This window comes from Protopterus annectens, chromosome 10.part0 (assembly GCF_019279795.1).
Source record: "Protopterus annectens isolate FY-2018-M chromosome 10.part0, PAN1.0, whole genome shotgun sequence".
NCBI lineage: Eukaryota > Metazoa > Chordata > Ceratodontiformes > Protopteridae > Protopterus > Protopterus annectens.
Window position 1 is genome coordinate 283,750,144 of NC_056744.1, and position 12,227 is coordinate 283,762,370.

The 12,227-nt window shown below is 38.6% G+C and overlaps 1 protein-coding gene across 1 annotated transcript in view; it reads left to right on the top strand.

Moving 5' to 3' along the window:
* The window catches only part of GRIN2C (glutamate ionotropic receptor NMDA type subunit 2C), a 3,426,271-nt gene that overhangs the window by 3,325,046 nt on the left and 88,998 nt on the right, over positions 1-12,227 (top strand). The window contains exon 11 of the mRNA XM_044085160.1: positions 4,441-4,628. Coding sequence (XP_043941095.1) covers positions 4,441-4,628 — 188 coding nt within the window. The remainder of the gene's footprint in view (positions 1-4,440; positions 4,629-12,227) is intronic.

Here is a 12,227-nt window from a genome sequence, read left to right on the forward strand (position 1 = left end):
GTGTTTCATGTTATTTAGGAGGCATCCTATGATATTTATGGGGCTCTTAAAGGAAATATTCTTTGCCTTGGAGCATACATTGAGTTAATTAAAACATGGTTATACAGAAAAACGCAACTAATATGTTTCTATGTATGGAAAGTTGTCATCCTCCTCACTTGATTCATCTTTACCAAAAGGAGAATTTTTCAGAATTAAGAATAATACAACACTTAAAGCAAAACAATAATAGCTTGGTGGATGATTTACTAAGTAAGGTAAAATGTCGTGGATATGGAGATGGGTTATTGCATGAAATTAAAAATGAAGAATTTGTTTTTTGGGAACATTATTGGTAAGTTTTCTCCTATTGAATATCACAAATTGGTAGATAAGGTGCTTTGATAAAATATTTTGCTTTTTCTGACATTTTTGAGAAAGTTATTTAAAAAATGGAATATTTTAATGTCAGATGTACATTTAAGAAATGTACTTCTTTAGTTTCCTGTTTTCTTATACTAGAGCATTTAATATTGGGGAGATTATGTCATTGAAGAGTAGCATAAAGGAGACTGTGGTAAAAGGAGGTAGGTTTGTTTGAAGTCCAGTCTTTACAAACATGTCCATTATACTAATAAGATTAATATTAATGGAAAAATTTGAGTGTTGCACATTATTATTCTTGCCAAAGTAGTTGGATGATTTGTGGGGTGACACGTAACTCTGTTTCTTCATATAACACGCTAAATGGAAAGTTAAACATAGAATGCAAGAACACATAAATGATATTAAACTGAATAATATGGTAAATTCTATAGCAGTCCATATGCATGATCTACATCATGGAAATGTTAATAGTTCTATGTTTTGTACTTTAGCACATGTAAATTTGGTTTGAGATGGAGATCAATCACCTAGTTTGAATGAAGCGAAGTCAAGAATGATATTACAATATAATACTTTAAAACTCTTTGCTTTGACTACAGACATTATTTGACAAGTATTGATTTGAAGACTTTTTCCTTGGTTCCTTCAAATATATAATTGATCTGTATCTGTATGTTAATTGATTGAATAATTAATTGAGTATGGAATGTATATATAAGACATGGTTACAATGCTCCAGTTAACTCCTTAGAAGACCATTAGTCAAGGTGCTATATTACCTTACTTCCTTGGATTATACTCCCCCAGCAATGTGTCTGTAATACTGCTTACTTTGTGTCCCCTCTTATCCTTCCCTGCCTTTCAGAAATCACAAATGATTACGGCCAATCAATAATGCCAGACAATAGGATTCCTTTTCCTTATTACTCAGGACTAGCACTGCGATGTTAAACCTGGTGTTGCTCTATTAACTTTTTTAAGTGACTTAGAGTAACATTTCAGAATTATCCCTGCTGTCATGAACTATTCATCCCGGCTTTGTCTGGAAGTCTAGAGTACAACTGTTACAGGAATGGCAACATTCCCTTCTTTCAACAAGGACACACCCCATCCCTCTTAACAGCTGTAAATTTACAGAAAGTTTATCATTTTGTCTTATGCCAGCCCCCTCTCTCATAACTGACAGATCATTATAAGCAGTCATCTGTAGCAGACAGTAGAGATTCATACTTATTGTGCATAAAATATATCCTGGTTAAAAAAAAAACTCCGCTTTTATTAAGTTTTCAGTTAGTACAGATGACAAAAAAGCTGACCTTTTAATCAAGTGCTTTATAAACCAAGAGTACAGGTTTTGAAGTTATTTTCCTGTTAGGCTTATAGTTTCTATTTCACTTAAGGAAATAATGGTACAGTATTTCAGGTGTCTAGTGTTGGCATGGAAAACTAAACCTCTGCTTTGTTATTAAGTTGCTTTTGTACAAAGGGTAAGAGGCATGAATTGCTATTAACTGAGTCAGTGTAGTGTTTAATGAGTGCTCCTGCTGTTTAGGGTCACCCCCCATACATCTTGCATGTTTGTGCAAGAAAACTGTTTTTCTATTAACTTTCCAAGTGAGTTCAAAGTGTTATTTAAGCAGTATCCCTGGTGTCTAGTTTTTCCCCACTCATATATATTTTGTGCTCCAGAACCTTGTTCTGTTACGTTTTAAATTGCTATTAATGTATTATTTATATTTCTTAGGTGTTGATCTAGTCATCATTCTGAAAATCTGTTGGCAAAATGTTCCATTCTGTACAAAAGAACAGTGTTAGTTTATGGACTCATTATGTTCCATATGGTCTGTTCTGTGAAAAGAAAATTCTAGCCTAGCAAGATCCCTTATCAGTTCTATAAAGGACCTGTAAAGAAGAAATGCATACCTATCTGGCTACTTGAAGTACGGGTAAGAACCCTTATTATGACCCAGACGACTGGGGTTTGAGTGGTAACCTTGACACTGGAGGAGCTGATAAGGGGTGGGAAAGAAATGAAGGGGCCACACCCACTCTCCTCTCTGGATGGGAAGAAAGTGAGATTTCTCCTAAAGATATTGTAGCTGCTGTGTTGTTGGGGTATAATTAAGAACATGACAAAATGTACACAAAAAACAGAAGGAATGGACCACAGAGGTGGAGATTTGCCTTGAGTTTCCCACTGGATGCCCCTTACAAGAGTGGAACAACTTTAGATAGGCATGTCACCATGGAGATGGGATATTCACCTCACGTGGCTCAGCCATAAAGACGTGAAACTAGAACCAGCATGTAAGGGGTAGGACTTACAATACTGCCTATATGCAGTATGCTGTTCTCTCACAAGACAACTGACCTTAGCCCTTGGTTGTCAAAGGGGAATGGACATTCTAAAAGGTGTCTGAGGAGAAGCACTGAGGGTTAACAGATAGCAGTATGAAAACTAAAAAAAAAACTGCACGTACAAATCAGCAGCCACTAATGCTATTCAAAATATCTTTGTGCATTCCACATATCAGTTACAGTTCCTACTTTGAAACTGTTAGACTGCATGACATATAAATAATATTCTTTTAATCAAAGCCATGTTTTGAGCTAAAACATATTTTCAAAGAATAATTTTTCATGCATGTGTTCTATTTTACTTATGGAGTCAACTCATGGGCAGATGCACCTTAAAGAAAGGGTATTCCTACTGAATCAATCTTTAATTGGCCATTTTCAATTCAGCAAGCTACAGATTATTGACCAAGTGGCCATAAGAAAACATCCTTTGGCCATAGTCCTAAATTTCTCCATTCAATCTTCATTGAGTGAATTCAGTTTTATTGATGATGCCTACTAACCATGGCCTTTATAAATTCAGATAACCATACTAAAGAAGCAGTTCAGCAATTGTCCTTATGTCATAATAATGGTTTCAAAAAGTAGCTGCAATAACATAGACCAATGTACAGCAGACAAATACGAAAGTGAAGGAAAGTCAGTAAGTAGTGAATGGAGAAAGAAGCAGAGATTCAGCCTAAAAATGATACTCTGTCATACAGATGTAAAGTTTTCACATATTTATTTATTTATTTATTTTACATTTGGTAACCAGGAAAGTCCAACTGGTCACAGGTCCTTTTTCAGCCGAGGCCTGGGGAGAAAAGCTCCACAAACAAGATATAAGTACCAGATACAAATATGATTCAAACTGCAGTTTGAAAAGCAGAATGACAATAACAACATACAACTTACAGTACAGTGATAACAAATACCACATACAATGTACAGTACAGAGATACAGGAATGTGACATTAAATCCAGCCGATGAAAGCTACAGGTTGCAGTATATACAGAAAAACGCAGTTTAAGAGTTATATAATTTGTAGTCAAAGATGACCCCACACTGTAGATTTTAGGTATTAACACAATATCTAGACTTATCTGTAGGGAATATGATAAAAGTCCTGTTGAAGTTTTGAGAAACAATGTACACTGAAAATTCTTAATCATGTTGATATATAGTATTGCAGAATGAACAGGAGTTGAGGTAATATCTTAACTATTGTCCTATAACTTAAATATATAAGACAAAAACAGAAGAGGAAAATATCAAATTCAGAAAAAAACACATACCACAAGGCAAATGTACATAGATGACTTTTAAAATCCCACATATTTATTTTCATAAGCTTCCTTGGTGAATACCTCCATTTTGGTTTTTTTTTTGGTCAAATATGGACACCATTTTTTGGAACACTGTCTACCCATACCATTTTAAAATGTTCAGCTTGAATTTTTGCATTTAATTACTGTCTAATTCTTCCACTGAATATATTCATATATAATAGTAGCTATCATTGCTGAAAGAAGGTTAGAAACCATATCTGCTTAAGCAGTATAATTGAAATATGGTTCCACAGCAATAATTAAAATCACTAAATCTTGAAACATTGTTCTAACTAGTGAATATTCTGTAAAGCCATTTCCCTTACTATAGTTATAAGAACAAGAAAAAAATAGGTTATTCCTGTTATTACCCATAAGAATACTGACCTCTTTTCTTTCTTGCAGGAAACTGGATGCCTTTATTTATGATGCAGCTGTACTGAATTATATGGCTGGGAAGGATGAAGGCTGTAAGCTTGTCACTATTGGTAGTGGGAAGGTATTCGCCACAACAGGATATGGAATAGCTCTGCAAAAAGATTCAAAGTGGAAAAGACCTATTGACTTGGCCTTACTGCAGTTCCTGGGAGATGGTATGATTTCAGCATTAAATTCCATTCACAGACTATCTACTGCATTTTGTGGTTATTCATTTTATAGTTCATAATATGTCTCGTTCCAGTATAATCAGTTGCTGAAACCGCCATTTCTTGAGCCCACCTTTTATTCTAATGGCATATGTAACCTATGAGATGGAGTTTGCATTTTCTAGAACTGGATGCATTTATTGTTCTGCTTATGCAGAGGTTCTTAAATCCTACTTCTTGTGTCGTAGTGGCTTCAACAATCTGTTTATTTCTTGTGTTTTGTTGTGAAACCACTTTTACTACATTTGATCTTTGCCAAAAGGCTGAGAGGCTCTTCATTTTTAGATGAGCTTTGCCTTCAACAGGCAGGATCTCTGAAAGTAACCAGGGTATGCAGTGGTTTGTTTGCAATGGGATAAGTATATGCTGTAGTTTCCATTTGCCCACTGTTTTCTGTACAAAATTACAACATGTTTTATCTAGAGGAAACAAATGTAACCATTTCCTACACAAAGCATTTTGCACTTGTTTTTCTGCTGCTATCATTAGCGAATTATTCAGTCAAACACAATTTTTACAGTTTTCTATTCAAACAGTTGCTGTTATCAAATTTCATATATAAGCTATAAACTGCTAGTCTTAATATTGGGTCTACTTTACAACGACAAAAACAATTAAAATATTAAGCGTTCACATGAGCGGAAAATCAGGAATCTGATGTTTAGTTTTTTGGATCGCAATACAGGTAAGATCAGAATATTTGCCCTTTCCTCACTGTACTGCGATCTTGGAGTAGGAATATATATTTAGCGGGTGGGGGGCACAGCCCCCCTTAACAGCGATTTCACGTTTCTGATTTTTCGCTCATTTGAGCGCTCGATATTTTAATTTTTCCTTGTTTTAACATAGACCCTTAATATTGACATTAATCATACTATAGAGGATGGTATATGTCATTCCCTTAGCTCCACTTTAATCATGTATGCTAAACTTAACACTAACCCTGTCTTACAAGTTACCTGCTGAAAAACATTTCTTCCAAAACCACCACTGCACAACACATTTAGTCATATACAACAGCAATTCATGCACAACACTAAATCTACCCCCCTACCTAGCCTTTACTCTAACCCTACCCTGCAACACTTGATTACACACTCCCACCCACAATGCTGACCTTTCACTATATCTCAAAGTTTCAACATTAATACACATACACATTTAGCCACTTACCGTAACACAAAGCTCATCTCACAGACAACATGTAGCTCTCAAAATTATCCCATTTGGCAAACCCTGCTGTCAACAAATACAGCATTCATTAAAAAAAACATGTTTCATTGTTCAGAATGTGTTGAATAGCATGTGTGTATCTTTCTATCTACCTTTCTCTCTCTCTCTCTCTCTCTATATATATATATATATATATATATATATATTATATATATAATCAGCAAATGGTGTGTAAAAGCACAGCCTCCCACATTAATGTTTTTCTAGTTTTACATCACTTGTCTGTGTGTGCAAGAGCACACATTGTGCTATGCTGTGGATTTGAAAGGCAAATGATTCATTTTTTAATCCCAGTGTCGGAAAACAAGACATTTTATTATACAAAAATATAAAATACATATTCTTCCCAAAACCAAACTTGTGTGGCTTAACAAAATTTCACCACAAGTACCTTTAATATAATCCCATACAAATAAGATACATTGTCTTTCAGCAGGTCTCATAACCTGTCTGTATGTCTGTCTGTTTATCTCTTTCGATATCTTTGGGCCTCTCAGTTGATGTCCTTACATTCACTGCTGCAGTATTCCTTAAATATGGGATTCCTTCCAGTGGGAAGCCCAATGTCTAGCCAGTATACCAACGCCTACCGTTGCTTTAGGGTATGCTGAATGCTTAGCATAGGGCATAAAGGTGACTTTCAGGTGTACCATTCTCTGAACTTCTTTGCTGCCAGTCTGATCACTTCCTCCGATCGTCAGTCTGTTCGCCTACATCTGTTTTCTTCCATTTTGAATGCATTCTCATTCTCCAGTGAATGCCTACATCGTGTTCTGAAATCCAAACTAATGCAGATAAGTACCTCATTGGCTTTTTGTTTTTTTGTTTTGGCTTTTTTGTTGCTGTAAGGGGTTAATGTCATCCAGGAAGGGTAAATGCCAGTGCAGGAGACAGATTCCCCGTAATGATCACCATGGTAAGTGTATTTTCTGTCTAGCAGCTTTTCACAACCGTACTTCCTCTTCAGTTTGTCAAGTGTTCACACCAAAACCCTTTGTAGTCGGCTTTCTTCCCTTTCTTTGTATTTTGAGAACCAGCACCTTAAGCTTCTTGATAATGATAGAATGGGAGGACATTCCCACCCAAAGGATCAGCCATTCGGGAATAAGAAGAAGGTGGAAAAAGTAAGACCAGAATCTTCCACTGTCCAGCCTTTGCTGAGTGTTCTTTCTGATGTTGATGAGAACCTGGAGGCTCACCCAGCATTGTTGTCAGATTCCTCTGCCACAGTGGGTTGGAGGCCAGCAAGTATTTGGCTTGCAGCACATCCGACAAGGCTTTGCAGGCATCCGTTTCAGATGTTCAAGGGGAACAATGGTTGATTATTTCGGAGGGGCCTAGGGGTGTTCTACAGATACTAGTTATGGAGGAAGTTTCTACTACAGTTATTGAATGCTGTCTAGGGTCAGAGACTTCTAAGTCTTATAGGGTTGATGTTCTTTTAAAAAAGAAACAAAAACCTAAGCATGTTTCTCCACTCCTAGGCTTCCACAGAGTGACTGGCAGGCCTTTACTCAGGGTTTGTTTAATGCTTTAATTACATTAAAACCTCCTCAGGAGGTTTATGTTGCTGCTCCCCCGTGGTTCCCCTTGGTCTTAAAAGGCCCAGGGAACAGGATTCTTCTGAGGCAGAGTCGGATTCTGATGAGGAATCCCTGAGTTATTCTACCCAATTTTCTTCTCCTTTGGATTATAGGTTAGAGGAGGAGGAATCTAATAGTCCTGATACTCTTTTTGGAGAACTTTCCTTTGTGGACACAATCTCTAGGATGATGTAATTTTTCAAATGGGATTGTGCTCATGTTTTTGACATCCATACAAGGAACTATAAGTTGCTGCAGTTTGAATCTCCAAGACCTTCTCCTATTCCTCCCATTTTGGCTGCTTTGTTGGATGCTTCTTCCAATGCCTCTAAAGCTCCTGATTCTTTGCCCCCTGCTCCCAAAAAGCCTGATAGCTTTTATAGGGTTCCTGAGGATTGTAATTTTGTTTACAAATGCCCTGCTGCTGACCCCTCTCTGGTATCTGTAGCCTCTGACAAGCCCTCTCAATTGCTTCCTTCATCCAAATTACTGCCTTCTGATAATGACAGCAGAACCATGGAAAGGCTAGGTAAGAAGGTTTATACCTCAGCTACTCTGGCTTTTAGGGCTATTAATTATCAAACCCATATGTCCAGGTATATGTTGGCCCTCCTTTCTCAGGTTTGTCAGTATATTTGGTGTCTCTGGATCTCAAGGATGCTTATCTCCATATTCTGATCTGTCATCTTTTCAGGAAGGTTTTGCATTTCTCTGTTGCTTCTCACATTTTCAGTTCTCTGCTTTGCACTTTGGCCTTTCTATTGCTCCAAGGGTATTCACCAAATGCCTCGCTCCTGTGATCGCTCTTTGCAGGCTTCAAGGGATCCAGACATTTCCTTACATGGAAGATCTGCTGATTCAGGCTTCTTCCCCAGAGATCCTGTTGCAAAATCTTCATTTTAATATTTCTCTTCATCAGAGTCTAGGGTTCACAATAAATTTAAAAAAGTCCTTTCTGACTGCCTCTCAGGATCATGTCTTTCTGGGTTGCAAGATTCAGACAGTGCCTATGCTGGCATCCCTGCCTTCTCCAAAGGCTTTAACTCTCATTTCCTTCTTTCAAAATCTTCTTCCTCTGTCTTCCATTACAGAAATGAGTTTCTGAGTTTCGGAGTGTTATTTATTTATTTATATATTTATTATTTTACATTTGTTGACTGGGGAAAGTCTGATTAAGACAGAGACTATTTTCTGCAGAGGCCCGGGGAGAAATGCTTCAGATGCATGTCTTTGGAATGCAGGAGGAAACTGGAGTACCCGGAGGAAACCCACGGAAACCCAGGGAGAACATGTAGACTCTAAACAGAAGGCACCACAGCTGAGAATCAAACTGGAGAACCTCTTGCTGTTAGGTAACAGCGTTAACCACTGCACCATTGCATCACCCACCATTCCAATGCTCCCCCTGGCTAAACTCCAGATGAGAATGTGTCAGTGGTTTCTGAAGTCAGTGTGGCTTTATCATGCACATCCTCTAGACTTTGTAGTTCCTCTTCTTCCTTGTCTCAATAAGGAACTTTACTGGTGGATTCAGCAGTTGTCTTTAAATCCAGTTGTCCCTTTTCATCCCCATCTTCCCTCTCAGGAACTGTTCAGAGATGCTTCAGACGTGGGATGGGGAGCAGGTTTTGGCTCCCTAAAGGTACAGGAGGTGTGGTTGCCTCTTTAGCAGAAGGAACACATCAATGTCAAAGAGATGAGAGCTCTTGTGCTGCCTTTTCAAGCCTTTCATCCTCTTTTCTCTCCAGGGATTCTCAAGATATTCACAGACAATACCACAGTCATGTGGTATATTAACAAACAGGGAAGAACAAGATCCTTTCTTCTTTGCTGGTTGGCACTTCTGGTATGGGATCTTACTGTCAAGTATTAAGTGACTTCAGGCAGTTCATATTCCTTCAGATCAGAACATTGTGACAGACACTCTGAGTGGGTCCTTAACTCAATCCCATGAATGGATGCTTCACAGGTATGTGTTTCTGGACATTGTCCACCAGTGGCATACTGCCCAAGTAGCTCTATTTGCCTCCCCTCTGAACAGACATCTTCTTCTGTTTTGTGCCAGAATGCCAGGTCCTCTGGTTTGGAAGGTGGATGCTCTCTTTTCCTTGGAAGGGGATGTTTCTTTATACATTTCCTCCCTTTCCTCTCATTCCAAACATCCTGTTCAAGATTCAACAGGATGCTCACAAAATCTTGTTGGTGACTCACTTTTGGCTATGACAGCACTGGTTTCCTCGACTTCTGCATCTAGGCAGGGGCCATCATCACAAGTTAACTCACCAGGGTGGATGCACTCATACAAGATAAGGGATCTCTCATTTATCCCCACCTGTCCATGTTTCAATTGACACTGTGGGTGACAGAATTTTGATTCCTCACAGACACCTTTTTTCTGAGGACATGCTGAAGGTCCTGCAGGAGGCCAGGAAACCTACTACTAGGAAATCCTACTTATCCAAATGGAAGAGGTTTTCTATTTAGTGTCTCTGTTGTAACCTGGACCCACTTACTATGGATGTTCCTTTGATTCTCTCTTATTTGTGTGAGTTGCTCAATGTTGGTTTGGCCTATTCTATTAAGGCTCACCTATCAGCTGTCTCTGCTTATCTGTCTTTATTTCCTCCTTTACCTTGTAGATTTGAAGTTAAACAATTCCTTAAAGGTATTCTTCACATTAGACCTCACAGGAAGCCTATTCTTCCTTCCTGGGATCTTAATTTTGTTTTGGAGTAGTTGACTTAGGCTGTCTTTGAGCCTGCTACTTCAGCTTCCTTACAACATTGTTCTTGTAAGACAGTCCTTCTGTTAGCTCTTACTTATGCCAGCCAGGTGTCTGAGTTGCAAGCCCTTATGGCTTATCCTCCTTTTTTGATATTTCATAGGGACAGGATATCCTTCTATACTACTCCTTCTTTTATGCCTAAGGTGATTAATGAGGTGTCACTTAATCAGTCGATTCATTTGTCTAATTTTTTCTGTTCTCCACAATCTGATAGTGAGAGGGTGCTGCATACTTTGGATGTGCATAGACAACTCAGATTTTATTTGGATAAGACTAAGGCTATTAGAAAATCGGTACTTACGTATCATCGCAACCAGATTTCTGAAGTGTCTGAAGAGACCATAATTCATTAGGTTTGTGCAGAAACAGGTATTGTAACGTAAAAATGGGTCTGTAAACAAGTACATAGTAGTCTGTCACAGTGGGTATGAGGCAGGAAGAGGAATAACGGTGACATTTTGTATTGTTGGGTGGTGTGCTTCATTTGTTCTGTGACTTGCACAGTAGAACACCCCTGTACAAATCCCGCATTCACTGTTAGCAAAGGGAAACTTACTCAGGAATATATGCACACTAACTTTTCATGGCCAGTAATCATCAAAAGCAAACATGCCTGACAGGCACTGCTTGTAAGGAATAGTAAGTGATGGGGCACTGATCCCTCAGGGAGTGCTGCCTTTCTCCCCAGTGGGACTCGTGCAAGGGGTGTTAAACCTTATCCCGCTTCACACAGAGATCATGGTGTACTTCAAACTTGTTGACTGCCAACAGGTAATTACAGTCCTAACAAGAGGTCCTGTAAATACTGTCTGATTCAGTGAAATATGTACAAAATGTAACAATCACAGATTACGATGTGGCCACAGAAAGGGCTTTGAAAAGGGCCGCCTGTCTTGTTGGGAACGTGCTGACTCTCATGACTTATAACATTAAGGATGACTGAGAAGTAGCAGTCGTGTGTATACATTGGGAAAGGACGCTACCAGGGAAGAGGAATTTTACTGTTATTCCTCTTCCTATGTGAAAAACAATCTGATGCACTAGTACTTGACAGTTGACACACCCCTTTTTAGGATAACAGACATCGTTTGGTGAAAAATGTACAAATTATGGCACTTTGGAAATCTGGTTGCAATAATATGCAAGTACCAGAAAATCTGATTGTTTGTTTCTTTTTATCCTAAGTGTTTAGGATAAGCTGTATCCAAGCAAACTGCTTCTTCTTGGATTTCAAAGGCTTTTTATTTTTGTTACTCTTTATTGTAAAGGTTCATTCTACTAGAGCTGTGGCTTCTTCTGGTTCTTTTTTCAAGGGGGTGGATACTAATTCTGTTCTTGAAGCTGCTACCCGGACTTCTGTGCATACCTTTACTAAACATTCCCAGTTGGATGGCATCTCCAGAGCCAGAGCTAGTTTTGCTGCTGCCATCCTTCATGGCTTCTTGGAGGGCTCTGCTGGTTCCTCCTCCCAAGTTCCTTCTTGAGCTTTTGCGCTCTCCCATTAGTAAGGAATACTGCAGCTGTGAATGTAAGGACATTGTACAATTGTGTAAAATCTTACCATAAAGGTAGATGTCCTTGCTTTCACTGCTGCAATATTCATTCCCTCCAACCTCCCCCCCTAGTCTTTTTCTTTCCTGGATATAAAAGGTCCCCCTTTGGGTTTCCTTGGACTGATGCTCCTACTGGGGCAATCAGTTCTGAGGATGGTATGCCTGAATGTTACCATTATGCCCTATGCTATGAGAGGAGCATAAGGCTGTTGTTCGGCATACCTTAAAGCAAAATTAGGCTTTGGTATACTGGCCAGACATTGGACTTCCGCGGAAGGGACTCCCTCATGTAAGGAATACTGCAGCAGGAAAGGCAAGAGCATCTACTGTTATGGCAAGATTTCACACAACTGTATTTTCTCTCTTCTTGATTCTTATAACAACAGTGATC